The sequence below is a fragment of the Oryctolagus cuniculus genome, chromosome 21 (assembly GCF_964237555.1).
Source record: "Oryctolagus cuniculus chromosome 21, mOryCun1.1, whole genome shotgun sequence".
In the NCBI taxonomy this organism is placed as follows: Eukaryota; Metazoa; Chordata; class Mammalia; order Lagomorpha; family Leporidae; genus Oryctolagus; species Oryctolagus cuniculus.
The window spans coordinates 4,825,374-4,846,170 of record NC_091452.1 but is presented as its reverse complement, the minus strand read 5'-3'; the positions used below and the strand labels follow the sequence as shown (position 1 = coordinate 4,846,170).

Here is a 20,797-nt window from a genome sequence, read left to right as displayed (position 1 = left end):
AGCCGTGACATCCTGACGGGCGGGGGGGGGTACAGAGGTTGCGTCCATGATATCCTAGATCAGTTCCAGGCTGGTTGCAGATTCCTGGGATGGGAGACACTGTCGCCTGTGACTGTGGGAGCCGTGACATCCTGACGGGGGGTGGGGTACAGAGGTTGCGTCCATGAACCTGGCCATGTGGGCATTGAGCTCCAGCTCTTTTTTCTTTTTTTATGATTTATTTTTATTTATTTGAAAGGGACAGTGTGTGTGTGTGTGTGTGTGTGTGTGTATCTATCTATCTATAAATCTATCTATCTAGGGGTGGGTAAGGAGGTATCTTCTATCTGGTTCATTCCCCAAATGATTGTGGCAGCTGGGGCCAGGAGCCTGGACCTCCATCTGGGTCTTTTGTGTGGGTGCAGGGGCCCGTCCTCCACTTTCTTCCCAGGCCTGTTAGCGGGGAGTTGCCTCGGAAGTGGAGCAGGTGTCAGCTCCACCTGCTGCGCTGCAAGGCTGTTCCCCGAACGCCCGCTCCTCACCCTGACCTCATGTGGCGAACTCCCTGGCCCCACTGTAGAACTGCCTGGCCTGCAGTGCCCTCAGGCAAGGCAAAGGAGTGGCAAGGTTTTGGGTTCGGACAGAACTGGCTTGAACCATGGCTCTGAGAGTCATCAAATTGCTTAATTTATCTGTGGTTCAGGTTCATCATTTTCCAAAATAGAGTAAGAGTGCTCATCTTACAACTGCTGTGAGGATCGCCTGGCAGCAGGTAGAGATGCCCGAGCGTGTTGGCCTACAAATCGTGTGCTTCTCCTTTAAGTGGAATTTGCTCCTTCCACGTAAGATCGCGACTCTTTGCACGGCAAACCTAGCCGCCAGCTTAGTGACCACGGTGATGTGATATTTGAGAAGGAAATGAATGGAGTGGTAGTGTGATGGGCGAATGCTGTGTTAATTAAAATGGTGTCTATTAACAGCCCTGAGCAGAAGCCAAGGAGACTCAGAAGGAACACAAGTGGATTTATTCTCTCAAGCAAGGCAGTTTGAATTGGTAGACATTCATCCGGCAAACATTTATTTAATTTCTCCTGCTAGGTTCTGGTGATGTAGCAGTAAACTGGACGTCAGAGTCTCTGCTCTCACATACTAGAGAGAATGGGTGTAAATAATTAGATGAGTGAATCTGCAAAGGCTAATTCCAGGAGAAAGTGGCCCTGAGGAAATATATCAGGGTGATGTGATTACTAACTGGGTGTATGAGTCGGACGTTAGCCAAGAAAACAGAAATCACTCTAGTTATTTCAATGTTGGGAGTTTAATAAAGGGAATTAGTTATTCAGGTGTTGGAAAACTTGAGAAACCAAACTGGGGGTGGTGAGGCGCCGCCCCGGCATGATCAGGTAATGCAAACATGAACCGTGGCCGGAAGCTGTTAGCACGCCTTGGCCTGGAGGGGAAAGGAGGATGTGGGGTTACCCGAGTCCGGAAGCTCAGCTGTCCAGCAAGGCCAAAACTGCGGCCCCAGGAAGCTGGGTGGGCAGGTGCCACCTCTTCAGTGAATGCTGCAGGCTGGAGCCGGGAGGGACCCTGGGTGCTCTCCTTCCTGCCGTCCAGGGCTGGATGCACACAGCAGTGGGGCAGGCGGTCTTGGTAGACGTTGTTGCCTGCAGTGCAGAGAGGGATGGAGGAAGAGTGGGTGTTGCTGGCATGGAAGGGTTCCCTGAGCTGGGAAGTCCTGGCAGGAGGAGTCCGCTCTGCTCACACGTGATCATGTGTGATGAGCATCCCCAGCAAGCGTGAAGGGCAAGGAACAGCATGGACACGGATGGGGAACCTCGGGGTGGAGAGAAGCATGGTAGATGTTCTGGTCCCCTCCTGTGTCCCCAGAGGTGGCCTTTCCCGTGCCACCCTGCCCTGATTAGCACTCATTGGGCCCCTCCTACCCTGGCTCCCTCAGTGCCCTGCCTCCATGGCCCGCAGTACTCGGGTGACGGGAAGTCCCCAGCTGTCAGTCAGGGCCACACTTTGACGGTTGGTGGATTTCCTCTTGCTGTTGGAGGTGGTCACAGAGAAGGGGGCTGATTTCCGAGTCTGTGGGGTGCGGCAGGTACACGTTGTACCTCCCTAGGGCTTGGGGGTACTGGCCCCAGAAGTCCTGACCAGTGCTTATGTCCAGGAATATGTTTTGTGTGCCCAGCATGGCAGAGATGGTCAGCCTCTCACATGGGGTCCGAGGCTCCCGCCAGGGCTCCCAGGGCTCTCAGGGCTGTGTGTCACTTCTTTCCAGGAGTCGTGAACCCTGTCTCCACTGCTCTGTCCGAGCCTCTCCTTGGGGCTTCCTTGGAGCTGTCTACCGCTGCCACTTGCAGTCAGAGCTTCTTGAGTGACAGGGCATCTGTCCTATGAGCCCCTGCTCTCTTTGAACCTGAACTTGGGTCTCTGCTTGGCTTGCACGGAGGACAGTGATGAGGAGTCCTTGTCAGCTGGGGCTTCTTCGGCCTTCCTCATTTTATGCCCAGGGCCCCGCATTCAGCCAAGTTGTAAAAAGCTGCCTAGACTGAACAGGGCCTCGTATCACCCTCGGCACGTGGGCCACGGCTCTACCTGGGGTGGGGGTGGGGAGTGGCACTCCTGTGTGACACCTTGGGATGAGGGGCGGGCATTAGCGTCTCAGGCCATGGTGCATTCCTCAGGATGCGGTGCCGTGGCTTCACGAGTGCCTAAATGGAAACGTTATTTGTCGCAGTCTGGCTCGAGGACAGGGAGGCCCTGGCAGCCGATGTGTGTGAGTCTCCATATGAACTCTCAGAGGAAACCCGTGCTGCGCTTTGCCTGAGTTAGGTGGGGGCAGGAGTGTGAACCTCACATGGCTACTTCAGGCGCCACATTAGATTCCTTGTAAATCACTTTTTGAAAGGTGTGAAATACCTACATAAGAGACCAAGAAGAGAATGAGTGACAACAGAGACGTTCAATTCTGCATCCGTTTCCTCATTGTGAATGTGTTAGCATTAACAGCCAGCCACGGACTGCCCCTGACTTCCCGAGAAGGTGCAACCTCAGGTCTGGCAGGTGTGTGTTTGCTTGGCGCAGCCGCAGGCCTGTCGGCACGCACAGGGCGGGGACCCCTCCCTCCTGCGGTCCAGTTGCCAGTCCATTCATGAGCAGATTCACCTGGAATTCAAGTTCCGTGTCTGGAGAGGGAATTCAGTCAAGGAAAACCCCCTATTTAGATTTCATCCGGAGTGGTGCTTCTGCTCCATGTGGCGTTGTCAGAACACAGACTGCCCCTTGGTGGCGGCACCAGCTAAAGCGTCCTCTTGCAGGGGCGAATGCTGCCCTGTTTGATCCGCATCCCCTCCACTCTGCCGGCACGTTCAGGAGGAGACCCAGAGGCACACAATGAAAGGGAGCGTGTTGTGTTGTGTGTGTAAACAGGCGTGAGATAATTTCAGCAAAGTTTTGATGTTTTCTTTTTCAATTAACATGTTGTAAGTGTTTTTCTCATGATTTACATATTTGTTGGAATCATGGCTTTGATGGCAGTTTAGTATCACACACACGGTGTAGCTTTAATCATTCATTTAATCATTTCCCTAATGATGGGATTTTAGGTTGTTTCCAGCGTGTTGCTGTTATAAATCATGCTTGTGAGGCACGTATTTGCATATTAATCTCCCTCCCTAGCCCTTGATTATTTCTTTAGAACAGATTCCTCGCTGAAGAATCACTGGGATGGGCATTTCTTAGGGGTTGTAGTGCTCAGCTTCACCAGTGCCCTGTGACTGTTCGCTGTGACCTCAACGCTTCCCAGTCCCTGGGGCAGAAGCCATGTCTGTCTCATGCAGGGATGTCTTGGCACGCCACAGTGCTGGAAACACAGTAACCAGGAGCACAGGTAGATCAGCGATCCAAGGACCGAGGGAGGGGCTCTCGCCTGCGGGAACTCACCATTGGGCGCTGGCCACCTTGGCGGCACCAGGGGACACCTTGCTTTCCGAGCACCTTGGAAAATGGACACATCAGCCCCCTCCATTGGTTGAGTCTTTTCCACAGTCTCCTAGCTACCGAGTTATCTCCCTCAGAAAGGAAGTGCAAGAAGAGCCTTTTCAAGGCTAAAAACAAAAAACAAACCACAGCCGACACCGTGTGGATGAGTAGAAGGTTGTGTTTGGCAGGATTTGCAGTGGCTGCAGAGAACTGCACTCCCATTAGTGGAGCCGATGGATGGGGTCGTTTGCCTTTTCTACGCCTAGTGCAGCGACCCATGGGACACCACCATCAGGTTCCATTTCTCCTCACGATGGGCAGAGACCTGAGCCCCAGGCTGCAGGTCTGTGATGGGGCGGGAGTGAGCACTCGGCTGAGCCTGGTCCTGGGGGGCTGCCTGCATGTTGGAGGGGCTTGCTGGGGGCTTTGCTGCCAGTGTCTTTTCTTCTGAGAGGAGCACACAGTAGGAAACATACATGCTCACATCTGTGTTTACATGGCTGTGGTGGTTTCAACAAAGCACAGTAGAAACTTAGATGGTATAAAGTGAGGGACTTTCTCTTTTGGGCTTTGTACACCAAACGTAAACATAAGCACATTTATATGTATATGCATCAGGTCTCAGGAGTTCACCCACATTCGTGGGCCATTTACAGTTTTTTATATATTTATTTTTTAAAGATTTATTATTTATTTATTTGAAAGAATTACACAGAAGGAGAGGCAGAGAGAGAAAGACAGTGAGGAGTCTTCCATCCAATGGTTCACTCCCCAGTTGACTGCAATAGCCAGGGCTGTATGGATCAGAAGCCAGGAGCCAGGAGCTCCTTCCAGGTCTCCCATGTGGTTGCAGGGGCCCAAGGACTTGGACCATCTTCTGCTTTCCCAGGCCACAGCAGAGAGCTGGATTGGAAGTGGAGCAGCTGAGTCTCAAACCGGCATCCATATGGGATGCCGGCACTTCAGGCCAGGGCTTTAACCTACTGTGCCACAGTGCCGGCCCATAGTTTTTTATTCTTAATGACATATTGTTGGCATCTCTCAAGTTCGTAGGCTGCCTATTCCAGTGAAGAATGAATGAATGGTTTAGTGTCTGGTCGACTTCTAGTATGGGTTACCATCATATAACGGCACTAGCAGGTAAATGTTGGGGGAGCAGGTGCCTGTAGCATTGTTCTCAGTGCATCCGCCCGTGAGGTAGAATTCACACTGCTGCTCTGCCGTATGTGAGCACAGCTTGCGAGGAAGTGGCTGAGCCAGGACTCAGGGCTGGTGTCTGCCTCTGGCACGTGCACCCTTCTGTGTGCTCGCAGTCCTGAGTGACGTGCTGGGAAGGACCCAGTGGTGCAGACGCTGCTTTCTCACTGGTGATGTGGAAGGATTGGGAATGCGGGCCTGAGGCTTCACGCTCGTTTCCCTGGGGATTGGGACTGTCTCAGTGTCCGAGTAGGTGTTGCTCAGCGGAGGGGGAGAGAAACACACACAGCAGCGCAGCGAGGTGGGACCCTGCCACATGTGGGGGTGCGGGCCCTGGGTTGTGCACCCTGCCCCCTGTGGGGTGTGCAGTGGCAGGGAGGACTGTGGCAAGAACGGGAGGTGACAGGACTACAGGGTCTGTGGTTACGGGGGCTCCTTCCCAACCTTCCCCAGGCTGTGTCGACGACCTGGGGACAGCTCTGGGTCTGTCCTCACAAGGCTCTCCCTGCCGTGAGACCTGGGAGGTTCACCGGGGAGGGGTGTGGCATTTGTGGTGCTGAGCTCGGGACCGAGTGGAACCTGGTCCCATCCTTGCTTTGCTTTGCAGGGACTCAGAGCCGCGGGGCCGTGGACAGCCTGCAGAGGTTCTCCTCACTGCCCGCCTACCTGCCCACAAGCCTGCGCATCTCCCACGCAGACGAGGCCTTCTTCCTCAAGGAAGCCAACCAGGACATCACGAGGAATGCCAGCCTGCAGGCTCGGGCGGAGCCACTGTTCATCTACCGCGCCAGGAGCCCGCCTCTGCTCAACGCCAGCTACGGCCCGTTTTGGGCTGCCAGGCTGATCCCGCAGGAGCTCCTGGTGCCCCCCACACCCTTCGGGAGTGCAGAGAACTTCCCCTTCAACTGGAGGCTGCGATCCCACATCCTCGAGAGCTCCATCTACTCCAACAGGCCCAAGGTGCAGACGCTGTTCTACGTGGCGGGCATGGGCTGGGGCGAGGACGACCCTGATGACCACTTGCCCTGCGTCAAGATGTTTGCCTTCCCCGAGACCAGGGAGGTGGCGGCCAGCTGCCGGCTGCAGGGGGCCCCGGGGCTTTGCGTGGCTGAGCTGGAGCTGCTGCCCGAGTGGTTCAGCTCGGGCCTGGACCTGGAGCCCGAGGAGGAGATCCCGGCCCTGCTGGGTGGCACGGCCATGGAGCTCTTCTTCACGCTGTACGCGGCTGACGGGGCTGGCCGGTGCCCGCTGGAGGAAGAGGGCCAGTGGGAGAACAGGATCCACGCGGGCCCTGAGGGCGCCCCGCAGGCGCAGCCCGCCCGCGAGAGGGTCGGGAGCGTGGTGGTCTACCCCACCCAGGACGACCTCAAGTGGTCCCTGCTGAGCCTCGATGACAACCTGGCGCTCTCGGTCCCGCTGAACCTGGTGCACGAAGGGGACACGGCCACCTTCTCAGTCTCCCTGACCAGTGGCTCTGCGGCAGACCAGTTCACCCTGAGGTAAGAGGACTTGTCTTGGTTGCTGACGGGCTGCCAGGAATGCAGCGGGCGAGGGGCCCCTGCCGAGCACTGCCGCTGCTGCCTGCCGCTGCCTGCCGGGAAGGAGTGGTGACGCGGACTTTGTCTGGCGGCCGTGGGCGGGGGGACCCTGCAGGGTGGACTTGGGCATCTTGGAGGGACAAGGAGGGAGGAGGTGCAGGGGCACAGTGTCACGGAGGGTGGGCTATATGGCTGTGACGAGGACAGCGGCCTCTGAGTCTGCAAGTGACCTCAGCGAGGATTCTGTGCCCTCACGGAGAGTGGGGATGGCTGCTGTCTATACCAACGATTGCATCTCACAGGGATGGCTCTCGGGTCCTTGAGACAGGCACTTCCGAGTGGCACAGACAGCCGGCCTGTGCCCACGGTCATGAGATAGTAAATGCCTCATAGTAATTGCCTTGGGAGAGGGACAGCAAGGGCCTGTGGTCAGGTGTGTGCTGGCCTGGGCAAATGGTCAATTCTCCTGGCCACACCGAGCTTTCTCAGGCAGGTACTTGAAGGGGCTGGCGGTGGCCCCAGGACACAGCCTTCCATGCCAGAGTTTGGTGGGGTCTGTCCATTCTGGGGCTCACGTGGAGTGGCCACGTGCTGGCAGTTCTGCGGTCTCGGGGTTCAAGGCACTGAACAGTCCATGAACTTGACACAGAGCTCCACGTGACAGCAGGGCGGGGGTCGGGATGCTTTTTCTAGAAAGACTGAGACGGTAAACAGGCCTTGAGGGCTGGACAGTCCCGGTGACAATGCCGCTGGTACAGCAAGAAAGCAGCTGCAAATGTGGGTGTGGCCGTGGTCCCAGCAGAGGGCTGAACCTGGCCCTTGCTCACAGAGCCCTGTGGTAGAGAGGCAAGTTCAAGTTGAGTGGTAGAGACCACGACACCTGCAGGAACCCAGGGGTGCGTCGTGTGGCCTGCGGCAGCCAGACCTGAAGGACAGGGGAATCTGGGGGCAGAGAAAGGCGGGGCCCAGCATCGGGGGAACAGGTGCAGTCAGGAGACGGAGACCACACACGGCTGTTGAGGGGGAGTTTAACGTAAGGACAATTAATGTAGGTACAAAGCAAGGTTAAGCAGGTGAGAAGACGGAGGTACTGGGGGTTAGGGAAGCCACTGCCACGTAGACTGGGAAGCAAGAAAGACGTGAAAACCACAGAGGTGAAGTTGGAGTGGGGTCCCCCTCTAACGAGACTGTCTGACCGCCCTGCTGCCCTGAGGTGGCGGCCAGGCAGAAGCGTGGCAGGGACCCTGACCTCCAGTCACGCGCAGGGGTGAACGTGGCAGGGACCCTGACCTCCAGTCACGCGCAGGGGTGAACGTGGCAGGGGCCCCGACCTCCAGTCACGCGCAGGGGTGAACGTGGCAGGGGCCCCGACCTCCAGTCACGCGCAGGGGTGAACGTGGCAGGGACCCCGACCTCCAGTCGCGCAGGGGTGAACGTGGCAGGGGCCCCGACCTCCAGTCACGTGCAGGGGTGAACGTGGCAGGGGCCCCGACCTCCAGTCACGCGTAGGGCTGAACGTGGCAGGGGCCCCGACCTCCAGTCACGCGCAGGGGTGAACGTGGCAGGGGCCCCGACCTCCAGTCACGCGCAGGGGTGAACGTGGCAGGGACCCCGACCTCCAGTCACGCGCAGGGGTGAATGTGGCAGGGGCCCCGACCTCCAGTCACATGCAGGGGTGAAGGTGGAAGGGACCCCGACCTCTGGTCACGCGCAGGGGTAAACGTGGCAGGGACCTCTGGTCCAACCTCTGGTCACGGGCCAGAGCTTCCTGAGAGCCTGCCTGGGCCTGAGTAAGAAGCCCTGTGCAGGGTCAGCAGCCTCTGCAGGGTGAAGCTTTGGAGTTGACACAGCTGGGGGCCTCGGAGCGGGGACAGGCCTCTCACCGTGCTCTACTCTCAGGGGTGCCTGGGGAGCAGTAGGCCGTGACGCTGCCACACGCCAGTGTGCCCTGGGGGAAGCTCCGAGTGCCTCTGGGCCTCGGTTTCCTGGTCAGGGAGATGAATAGTGATGGATGGGAGCTGTCTCCTGGGAGTTTTTTTTTTTTTTTTTTAAAAGATTTATTTATTTGAAAGAGTTACAGAGAGAGAGGGAAAGACAGAGAGGTCTTCCATCTGCTGGTTCACTCCCCAAATGGCCACCACAGTTGGGACTGGGCCAGGCTGAAGCCAGGAGCCAGGAGCTTCTTCTGGGTCTCCCATGTGGGTGCAGGGGCCCACCTTTTACTGCTTTCCCAGGCCATTAGCAGGGAGCTGGATCGGAAGTGGAGCAGCTGGAACTTGAACCAGTGCCTAAATGGGTGCTGGCACTGCAGGCGGCGGCTTTACCTGCTGTGCCATGGTGCCGACCCCCCTCCTGGGGTTTTGTGAGGATTCAGTCAGTTGCCAATGTTCTTCCCAGTGCACGGCGTGTCGGGTGTTAGCCTGTAGTGTCTCCCTGCTGTTCAGGCAGCCAGCAGACACAGAACTCCCAACACAAGTGCACCTGGGTTATGGGTGCAGTGACAAACGGAGGCCTCGCAGTGAGTCCGACGTGAACCTTCTGCTTCACATGCTCTGGGACACACAGGTTTGCGGTCTGGTTGCTCAGGCGCCTGCCGACAGGGCTCCAAGGCATTGGCAGGCCCAAGGTGGGTGGAGCAGCCTGGGAGAGCCTCTGAGTCGGTGTTTGATGAGGATTCGGGACTTGATGCTACGCTCTGATGGAGGGGGAGGGTTCAGCTCTTGCTCTCCTAGTGAAGGGGAGACCCGGGGCTTCACTCAGTGTCGGTCAGTGGGAGGAGGGGCCAGGGGTCAGGGGCCAAGGGCCGACTTCCTGCTCTTGCCACTCAGCGCTCTCTCCCTCTGCCAGGGCAGGCATTAGTAATTGAACACAGCACTCAGCACTCCCTCTGCCAGGGCAGGCATTAGTAATTGAACACAGCACTCAGCACTCCCCCTGCTAGGGCAGGCATTGAGGACAGCATTGAGGCAGTTCTTAGTGATCCATGAGGGAAGGGGATACACCAGACTAAACTTGCCTGCTGTTCCCAGTCACCAGGGGAAGGGAGAGCAGCTGGTCTGGTGAGCAGGGGTGGCACACAGACCTCGCTGACATCCATGGAGGACTTAGGCCCAGCCCCGGCTGTAAGCTCTCTCCAGGGTTCACTCATGATGTGCTGTCATCAGACAACCCAAGGAGGCAGGTTTTCCGATTACTCCCACTTTTCCGAGCCGAAGGGAGGTTCTACAGTTTGCCTATTTCCAGTGGGGAGCGGTTGGTCTGAGCCCCAGAGGGCCAGGCCCAGAGCTCGCACCCTTCTCCCCTGCAGACAGAGGGGCACCATGCACCGTCCTGTGTGTGGCTGGCCAGCCCAGAGCCGAGTGCTGACTAAGGGGTGAGACTCAAGGGGACCCAGCCTGCGGACCACAGAGGGCCTTGGAGAGTTATCTTGTTGTTGAAAAGCAATCCTTCACTTTCCTCTTTTCCCTGCACAGAAGTTAATTTAGAGCTGAAATGGACTCAGCATCGTCTTTGCCCGAGAATCGGCGTGAGCAGCCGGCCTCCCGGGAGTAGCGCTGGGGACCCCTGGTTCTGGGCTGCCAGCCTGCTGGGTCCTGCTCGGGTTGTGGAGCCACAGAAGCGGGAGAGGGAGAGGGGGCAGAGGAGGCAGTGAAGCCAGGAATCTCCCACACCTCGTATGTTTTTATTTATTTTTTAAAGATGTGGTTTTATTTATTTGAAAGAATTACAAAGAGAGAGGATGAGATAGAGACAGGCAGAGAAATCTTCCATCTGCTGGCTCACTCCCGAGTTGGCCACAGTAGCCAGGAGCGTGGAACTCCATCCAGGTCTCCTGTGTGGGTGGCAGAGGCCCAAGCATGTGGGCCATGTTCCACTGCTTTCCTGGGTGCTGTTCTGTCAGTAGGGGCTAGAGTGGCCAGGACCGGAACTTGCACCCACGTGAGATGCCAGCATTGCAGGCGGTGGCATGACCTGTGCACCAGAGCCCCGGCCCGGAACCCTGTACTGGAGTTGGGGGCCTTGGCGTCCTCCCAGCCTGCAGTTTGCAAACAGGTGCCATGGCCACGTGCAGCCTACAGATGTGTGCTCTGTTCTTTAAAACACTGAGGAGAGCGGCCAGGCTCCGCCAGTGGGGAGATTTCACAGACCATCTCTTCCAGAGTCTGGGAGGTCTGGAAGCTTGGCAACAGTTGGCTGGAGCTAAGGAGCAGCTTCCCTGTACGTGTCGCTCTCTGTCTACTCCACCCCAGTCCCCACCACTCACTTTTGTCTCACACCTGGCCCACTTCACTCACCTGTGTCACCCTTAGGACTTCTGGGAATATGTGAATTGTGATCCAGTATTAGAAACAAGGGGATGCAGAGTGCAAAAGAGTAGGGAGATTCTGAGCCCTGCAGGCGGCATCACCAGCTGGGTCACTGTGTGTGTGTGTGTGTGTGTAGGGGGAGTCACAGCGAGCAGAGGTGCAACACAGGGAGTGAAGCCACCCCTCCTCGTCGGCAGGATTGGGGTCAGGTGCTTTGCCTGCAGGGCTCCAAAGGGTGCCAGGTGCACCCCAGGTGTCCAGTAGTGGTCATCGCTGTGTACTCAGGTGTCCAGTAGTGGTCATCGCTGTGTACCCCAGGTGTCCAGTAGTGGTCATCGCTGTGTACCCCAGGTGTCCAGTAGTGGTCATCACTGTGTAACCCAGATGTCCAGTAGTGGTCATCGCTGTGTACCGCAGGTGTTCAGTAGTGGTCATCGCTGTGTACCCCAGGTGTCCAGCAGTGGTCATCACTGTGTAACCCAGGTGTCCAGTAGTGGTCATCGCTGTGTACTGTAGGTGTTCAGTAGTGGTCATCACTGTACTCCGAGGTGTTCGGTATTGGTCATCGCTGTGTACCCCAGGTGTTCAGTAGTGGTCATCGCTGTAACCCCAGGTGTCCAGTAGTTGTCATCGCTGTGCATCCCAGGTGTCCAGTAGTGGTCATCGCTGTGTACCCCAGGTGTTCAGAGTGGTCATTGCTGTATGCCCCAGGTGTCCAGTAGTGGTCAACGCTGTGTACCCCAGGTGTTCAGTAGTGGTCATCGCTGTAACCCCAGGTGTCCAGTAGTGGTCATCACGTATACCCCAGGTGTTCAGTAGTGGTCATCGCTGTAACCCCAGGTGTCAGTAGTTGTCATCGCTGTGCATCCCAGGTGTTCAGTAGTGGTCATCGCTGTGTACCCCAGGTGTCCAGTAGTGGTCATCACTGTGTACCCCAGGTGTTCAGAGTGGTCATTGCTGTATGCCCCAGGTGTCCAGTAGTGGTCAACGCTGTGTACCCCAGGTGTTCAGTAGTGGTCATCGCTGTAACCCCAGGTGTCCAGTAGTGGTCATCACGTATACCCCAGGTGTTCAGTAGTGGTCATCGCTGTAACCCCAGGTGTTCAGTAGTGGTCATCGCTGTAACCCCAGGTGTTCAGTAGCGGTCATCGCTGTGTACCGCAGGTGTCCAGTAGTGGTCATCGCTGTAACCCCAGGTGTCCAGTAGTGGTCATCACTGTGCATCCCAGGTGTTCAGTAGTGGTCATCGCTGTAACCCCAGGTGTTCAGTAGTGGTCATCGCTGTAACCCCAGGTGTTCAGTAGTGGTCATCACTGTGTACCCCAGGTGTTCAGAGTGGTCATTGCTGTATGCCCCAGGTGTTCAGTAGTGGTCATTGCTGTAACCCCTGGTGTTCAGTAGTGGTCATCGCTGTGTACCGCAGGTGTCCAGTAGTGGTCATCATGTACACCCCAGGTGTTCAGTAGTGGTCATCACTGTACTCTGAGGTGTTCAGTAGTGGTCATCGCTGTGTACCGCAGGTGTCCAGTAGTGGTCATTGCTGTGTACCCAGGTGTCCAGTAGTGGTCAACGCTGTGTACCCAGGTGTTCAGTAGTGGTCATCGCTGTAACCCCAGGTGTTCAGTAGCGGTCATCGCTGTGTACCGCAGGTGTCCAGTAGTGGTCATCGCTGTAACCCCAGGTGTCCAGTAGTGGTCATCGCTGTGCATCCCAGGTGTTCAGTAGTGGTCATCACTGTACTCCGAGGTGTTCAGTAGTGGTCAACGCTGTGTACCGCAGGTGTCCAGTAGTGGTCATCGCTGTAACCCCAGGTGTCCAGTAGTGGTCATCACGTATACCCCAGGTGTTCAGTAGTGGTCATCGCTGTAACCCCAGGTGTTCAGTAGTGGTCATCGCTGTGTACCGCAGGTGTCCAGTAGTGGTCATCGCTGTAACCCCAGGTGTCCAGTAGTGGTCATCACTGTAACCCCAGGTGTTCAGTAGTGGTCATCACTGTAACCCCAGGTGTTTAGTAGTGGTCATCGCTGTGTGCCCCAGGTGTCCAGTAGTGGTCATCACTGTGTACCCCAGGTGTTCAGTAGTGGTCATCGCTGTAACCCCAGGTGTTCAGTAGTGGTCATCACTGTGTACCCAGGTGTTCAGTAGTTGTCATCGCTGTGTACCCAGGTGTCCAGTAGTGGTCAACGCTGTGTACCCAGGTGTTCAGTAGTGGTCATCGCTGTAACCCCAGGTGTTCAGTAGTGGTCATCACTGTGTACCCCAGGTGTTCAGTAGTGGTCATCGCTGTAACCCCAGGTGTCCAGTAGTGGTCATCACTGTAACCCCAGGTGTTCAGTAGTGGTCATCGCTGTAACCCCAGGTGTTTAGTAGTGGTCATCGCTGTGTACCCTAGGTGTCCAGTAGTGGTCATCACTGTGTACCCCAGGTGTTCAGTAGTAGTCATCGCTGTCACCCCAGGTGTTCAGTAGTGGTCATCGCTGTGTACCCAGGTGTTCAGTAGTGGTCATCGCTGTGTACTCCAGCTGTCCAGTAGCAGTCATCACGTACTGCTTCTTTCTAGTAAGACTGTAGTGGGCTAATCGATATTGTTAATTCACGCTTTAGATTAATGTGTGTACTTGTGCCAGGTCTGTGTTAACCCCTTAGAGGTACTGTCACAGCCAGTGTGCAAGGTAAGTGTCACTCATGTCCACTTCCTGGAGGTGGAAACGAAGACTCAGAGGGTGGGAGGACTCCTGTCTGAGGTCGTTCACTGGGGAGGTCGTGGAATTGGGGTGTGGGCCTGCACTGTGAGCGCCCACCTGAAGCCGTTCTTCTGGGCTTGTCTGGATGGGGACAGATCTTCAGTTCACGGCCCTCCGGGCGAGCACCAGCATCACTGGCTGTGCTCTGTTTTACAGCCAGAGAACAAGGCATAGCCGCTGTGGAAAGAAGCGAGAACACACAGAGGCTGTTCAGGCAAAGCTTGCTGTGGCCAGGGCGCCAGCCACCGCCCTTGCACTTGGCAGGCAGAGAAGTGGGGAGGCTGTCAGTGCAGAAAGGGGACGATGACCTTGGGTGTTCTGGGTTGGAGGTCACAGGCAAGCTGGAGGCAGACACCTTGTGTGCCAGGCTTGGGGAGCGCGTTTGGAAGCCGATTGCAGAGACGTGGCTGGAGCTTCCTCTCTGCTTGTTGTCATGGAGATGGGTCTGGGCTTTGCTGTCCTATGTGGCATGACTGTTGTCCAGTTGTCTATTCAGTCTCTCAAAACACTTATTTTAGGCCTAGGGAAATTTATTTCCCAACACAGGGGTTGTCTATTTTAGTCATGTCTTATGAATGCAACGTGACACCTTGCATTCTGGCACTGCCGGGCCCGAGATCAAAGTGCTTGTGTGCAGGGGACTTGCTGTGTTCAATCCCAGAGCTGGAGGTGCACAGAGAAGGGAGAGGTGGGGGCTGTCTGCGTGCAGCACGTGCCCTTTCCAACGGCACATAGCAGAGGGGTGCGTCCTTCACACCGACATAGACCCCGCAGATGGTGCCGTCCAAACCTCACCATGCCCTCAGAAGCCTTTGGGCAGAGGGCCACGAGGGTCGTCTGTGGGCGCCCAGGGCCTGGTGGCTCGGGTCTGGGCGGGTCTTCATCACACTTCCTGCAATTCTCCTCCCTCCAAACAAAATACTTCGGACATAGGGAGAGACCCCAGCTAGCATGTACTGTCATGAAAAGTGAAGGAAATGCAAACTCGTTTGGTGAGTGTCCCTCAAGTGAGCAGGAAGCGTGGGGGCCTCCGTGATCTTCCCTCAGACACAGCGTGCGTTTTTCTTGAGAAGACCCTGCAGGGTGCTCCGGAGTCTGCAGCAGGAGCCCAGGGAGTCTGGAGCTCAGGGCTTGGGTTTCGGTAGCGCTCAGCAGTGGAAGCAGGTGATTATTTCCTGAAGCAGTGGTCACCTGTGCAAGGCGCGGAGGCAGCAGTGACTCTGTGTCCTGCTGGCGCGTGAGTGAGTGTGCTTCTGCCAATGAGAGCGTGGTGCTGGCCCCCCGTCTGCCTTGCTTTTCCCTTCCACCGCACTGGAGTCCCTGAACCTGGTGGAGACCGGCAGGGATCCAGTGACGGTTTCAGACGCACAGCAGGGGCGTGGATCTGTGCCATTAGCGCTGTCCCAGGCCACAGCTTTGGGAGACTGGAATGTGCCTGGGTTATGGAGGTGGACGATAGTTAATCTAGGGAACGCTTAGTTTGTGCCAGGCCACACAGAGGCAACTGCAGCTGTCTCCGTGGCCTGCCTGCGAGGAAGTTCACTGTGACGTCTTCTAGTCTGTCTCTCGGATGAAGCAGTGAGCCTGTGCGCTGCTCCTCTGGCTGTCCTCCGCCGTGAGGGCACAGGGGAAGATGTGGGGACTGGATACCAGGTGAGTAGTTCCAGAGTCTGCCACGTGTGATTGCACGGACACGGGAGCCAGTGGCTTCAGTTTGTTCCAGGTTTGGCTGGGAGAGGGAGACCACACTGGAGACCTGGCTTGCTGGGCTGGGGTTCTTTCCCTAAAGCTGGGAGCCCCTGGGAGCCCGTGCGAGCTCTGGGTCTTGGCGGTGAGGCGGGGCTGTTTTCGGGACCCCGGAACCTTCCTCTGGGTGCTGCCTGGACTCCCTGTAGTTGGCAGTCCTCTATCCTTTTCTGCTCACTTAAGAGTCCCCAAGAATTTGACTTAGGAGAAAGGTGATTGCGTGACATTGGTGTCTGGAGCTGAGTCTGCGTTTGCAGGGCTTGCCCTTGCCCATGATGACGGTGACCTGTGCGGTCGGTAACCTTGGGGCCCGGCGGACGTGCACTCTCTGCCTTGCCATCGCCTCGTCCTTGTCTGGTGATCCGATCTTACCGCAGTAAAGCTGGAACTTCCTGTGTGGGTAGAGCCTCAGGCTGCCTTCCACAAAGAGGTTTGTCTTGCTCAGCTTCGGAGGTGGCCTGGCTGGTGACGACTTCTTGCTGGGGACTTCGAAGGTCACGGGGGCGTCACAGGGCAGGAGTCAGGAGGTGCCCGTGTCTGTGTCTGTGTCTGTAACAGAGCTGCCAGGGTGCAGTCACACGGCTGCCACCCTCAATACCTGGTCCAGGCTGAACAGTTCCCGGAGGCCCACTTTGAAACTGGATTAAGCACCTCCGTCTTGGTGCCACTAGCAGAAAGCTCCTGCGTGAGCCTGGGCAGGGGCATGCATTGCTCGTCCTTCTGTTGGTTCCATGGAAAATCAAAGCGTGAAGGGGGGTGTTTGGCCTAGCAGTTAAGGGCCCACATCCCATATTGCAGTAGGCGGGTTGGAGTTCCAGCCCTGGCTTCCGGTTCCAAATTTCTGCCCACGCAGACTGTGGGAGGCAACAGGTGATGGCTCAACTAGTTGGGTCTCTTCCACCACGTGGACTGTGTTCCTGGATCCTAGCTTTTGCCCTGGCCCAGCCTTGGCTGTTTTAGGCATTTGACACGTGAACCATCAGATAGGCGCTCTGTCTCTGCCTCTCAAATAAAAAAAATAAGAGTATGCTGTCCCCTCCGTGATGTTTATACTGGCTCCCGCACACTGTTATTTAGACAGGATGTTTCAGAAGAAAGTCACATGAGACGAGAGACGAAGGTAATGACTTGTGTAATCATGTCAAAGTTTGATTCTACTTTCTATAGCAGGTCTTCCCATCCAGGTGGTCTGAATCCCCAAAACTGTTTCTGAGAGAAATTGAGCACTGACTTCCTGTTGCTCCTGAGGAGTGGTGTTGGGACCCCTGGCCTGGCGGCCTGCTGCGCTTCCCTGAGTCTGTGTCCGTCTCTGTGGCTGTGAGCTCCTTGCAGACGGACAGCCTGTGCAGCCGTCTCTGCTCCCGGTGTGGACTGGCAGCCTGCAGGGGCTCGCGAAGTCTCCCTGGAGTTGAATTCAATTTGAAATCCAGATGAAGAAAAGTTGCCACTCACCTCCAGGGTCCCAGGCATGATTTCTCTCCACTTAGGCAATGCAGCTGCACCTGCTGATTACCTAGTAAGTAGACTGGGATTTCTCTCTCTAAATGGGGAATCAAAAGTTTTCTGCTACTTGTGCCCTATTGAGTTGAGCCAGAGGAGCGCTCTGCCTGCCCTTGGGGCTAGGATGTTAGGATCAGTGTCAGAGGTGTTTTTCTTTCAGAGCAAAGAAGTAGAAACGAAGATGCTCATTTTGCAGTGGAAAGATTGCAGTTGGTCCCACTTGCAGTTCTGGTTGGTTCCAAAGTAGAAAGGCAAGTGCAAAGTGAGAAGACGCCTCCCTGCTGCAGTGTGCAGGGTCCTGACCTCGGGGCGCAGGGCGCAGCAGGGGCAGAATGCCAGGCAGAGTGTTGGTGCTGCCCTGCCTGCCTCGCCGCTCTACTCCCACCGCGTGAGCCACACCTGCCTCCTCCCCTAGCTGCCCGGAACCCCGCAGCCCCACCCCAGAACAGGGCACTTGCTCTGCTCTCTGCCTGTAGTGCTGCTCCCCATGTCCTGCAGGGCTGGCCCCTCCTTGCCACTTACGTCTCGCCTCAAATGCCCCTTTCTAGAGAGGCCTCCCCGACTACCCCTGAGTGGTCTGTCCTCTAATCCCGGCCCCATTATCCAACCGATTTTCTCCACAGCACTTGTCACCCAGAGAAATAAGCTAGCCAGAGTCTTCACTCGTTAGCCGTCTGTCTCCTGCACTAGGACATCAGCTTTGTGTGGGGGGGACCTGGGTCCCCTGTGCCGAGAACCGAGCCTGACTTGCAGGTGGGACTCAGTGAACGAGGAGCACACACACCTGGACCCGGCTGTGGGCCTGGCACTGGCTCCGTCGCCCTCGTGCACAGCAGCTCTGCATGCGAGTGTGTTTGGAGATGGGGCTGCAGAGGCCAGGGAGGGACCGGGGCGGGGCCTGGGGAGGGCGGGATTAGGACACAGATACCAGGTGGCGACTAGGAGCCCAGGAGAGGCCTCAGAAGAAACCGGTCAGTCCCGTGACGTCTGGGAGCCCCAAGACCTGTGAGACTGCAGATTGCTGTCCAGCGGCCCGGTCGGCGTCCTTGGTGATGGCAGCCCGATTGTTGAGTCAGTCATTTTTGTGGCCTTCGGATGATGTCATAATCTCCACATGGCACTGGCAGAAGGAGAGTTCCCCACCCCTGCCTCAGGGCCTCTCCGAGGTTCAGTCTTTCAGTGCAGGGCCCAGCCCCTCCCTCACGGTGGTGGTCAGCTTCCGATTACTGTAACGGAATTCCCGAGGCAGGCTAACCTTTCAAAGGGAAGAGGTTTATTTAGCTCACCGTTTTGAAAGCTGCGAGTCCCAAAGCACAGCTCGGGCTGCGGCCGCGGCTGCCCTGACAGCATCACATCGCAGCGGGAGCAGGTGTGTGCATCCGTATCCACGTGGACTCTGTCCCCCTCCTTGTGGGGCCCCCCCGTGCCCACCCACCCTGGTCCATGCCCACCTCCAGGGACCACACTCGGTCTAGGTCCCACGCTCTTGGTGCTCTTAACATGGGACCCTGGGGACTCAGCTGCTGCGTGAGTTCAGGAGACAAGGTGCATTCCAGCCACGGGACTTGCCTAGACCTGCTTGTGCTCGGCAGTCTTGGATGTCAGTCAGCTTAGACTCCTTGAGGCTCACTGTCTAATCGTAATCATGTGCTGGTAAGGAGAATGAATAGAGAAAAAAGAGCTCGTTGTGGTTTGAATGAGAGACGAGAAGGAGCGGCCATTTCCAGCCCTGCACACAGGAGCAAGTTGATTTAGGCAGCTCCGTGTCACAGATGAATGCCGCGGGGCTAGGTTGTGCCGCCGAAATCCAAGAGATGGGCTGTACCGTCTCCATTGCCGGGCAGGATCATAAAGCCCCTAATAGGATCTGCTGACCGCGGGAACCACAGACCAGGCCATGGGGGGTTTATTTATTTGCCATCTGTATGTAAACTTTGCTGTTATGGAAATTGTCAGAAATTGTACTGCGACTAGATGGCACACAGTGTGCTGTAATACTTGAGCTAACTCACAAAAGAGCTGCCTCGCTGTCCGTGCTTAGGAGGAGCCCAGCTCACTGCTGCTTCCTGTGGGAAAGTCAGTCCCAGACTAGGAGTCTAACCTGCGGTCAAGGGGAACAACGCACATGGAAGTGCAGCAGCCACTCGAAGATGGGGCTGGGGCGCACCTTGCCTCACTGTTCACTTTAGAGTCCACTGCTGCTTTGCCTTTCCTTTTATTTATTTAAAAATTTATCTTTATTTGAAAGGCAGAGAGAGAGAGAGAGATCTTCTGTCCACTGCTTCACTCCCCTAATGAGCACAGCAGCTAGGGCTGGCCCAGGCAGAAGCAAGGAGCCGGGAACTCCTCTGGGTCTCCCAGGTGGGTGGCAGGGACCCAAGCATCATCAGAATGATCAGGTGGGTGGCACGGACCCAAGGGCCATCTTCCACTGCTTTCCCAGGTGCATCAGCAGGGAGCTGGATAGGAAGTAGGGCAGCTGGGACTCGAACCAGCTCCTCTCTGGGGAGCTGGCACTGCAGGGGCAGCTTCACCTGCTGCGCCACAGCCCTGGCCCCTACTCTGCCTCTTTAGTGACTCCCCAGGTGACTATAGAAGGCACACTCCATTGCTTAAGGACAGAAGTTTCTAGAATCAGTGAAAGGTAGTCACGGAGCAGAGAAAATCCTTTGCTCTCCTGTGGAGGGAAGCTGCACAGACCTGAATAAATGAATCTGGACTTGCACATGGTACCAGCTGCGGTACACGCGGTGCCCCGGCAGGTGAGCGAGCGGCTGGTGACGGGGCTGTCCCTAAGGAGTGCACAGCCCACGCCGACACCAGGCGTCAAGTTTGACTCGGCAGGGCTATGGGTTTCCATAGCAACATGACTGTTGTCCTCTGTGTGCCTTGAGTTCTTCGTTCCCTTCTCAGCCATGCCCCTCCCACCACCCCCCTAAGTTGCCAGGTTCTGGAACGATTTTTGCATTAAAATTGTCTCCGAGACCCCCACTGTCAGTCTGCTGTCACACCGTGGGACCACCAGTGAGGGGGGAGGCTCAGGGGACACCAGTGGGAGCGGTGGCATCGAGTTCCAGGGTGTGTTGGAACACGGGTGACTGTCGACTTCCGCAGTGTCTCTGGGGTACCCAGTCTCTGGCGTCCCCTAGCCTCTTCCTGATCGTCCTGTGGCTGCTTGGCTTCTGTTTTAAACAGGGAGAGGCCATACCCTAGGCTGGGTGCCCTTGGCAGACGGCAGTGTCTGCCTGGAATTCAGTGCCATTTTTCGTTGTTGTTCTTATTGTACTTACCGCAGGGTTTGCTTCTCTTCATGGAGAACGATCTTTTCTCACCCCCACCTTTCATTTCAAGTATTGATATCTTGCTTCCTCCCAGAAAAATGTGTGCAAACTCAGTGAGCAGATTTAAAAGGAAATACTAAATAAGCAATAATCCAGGTGGCACCAGGAAAAGCAAGAGGGTGGCACGGTGTGAGGACGCTGAAGGCCATGGGTGCTGGGAGACAGCAGTCGCGGGTCAGCTGGCTCTGAGGGGCCACTTGTGTCCCCTCTCTTGGTGGCCCGGCGCCAGTGGCAGTGGCCAGGGTTAGGGGCTGTGTAACAGCTTCCTGTCCTAGTTAGCTCACCTCCCAGCTGAAGGGATACAGTGAGGCCAGGGAGTTCGTTCCCTGTCGGGGTGAAGCTCCCAAGGAAAGCAGATTTGCCTCCTTCTCCTCTTCCGCTTCGCTGGCTGAGTCCACTCCAGGAAGTCCACTGCTCCTGGGGTGGCTGAGTGTCCTTGCAGGGATCTCGGG

The 20,797-nt window shown here is 56.5% G+C and overlaps 1 protein-coding gene across 4 annotated transcripts in view; it reads left to right on the top strand.

The window, feature by feature from the left end:
- Positions 1-20,797, top strand: part of LOC103345010 (transmembrane protein 132B) — a 365,066-nt gene that overhangs the window by 128,610 nt on the left and 215,659 nt on the right. For 3 of the 4 annotated variants that reach the window (XM_070066052.1, XM_070066053.1, XM_070066051.1), the window contains exon 2: positions 5,777-6,668. In XM_070066052.1, coding sequence (XP_069922153.1) covers positions 5,777-6,668 — 892 coding nt within the window. Of the gene's footprint in view, positions 1-5,776; positions 6,669-18,241; positions 18,374-20,797 lie in introns of those variants that run through there. The other variant, XM_070066054.1, reaches the window with a different exon arrangement.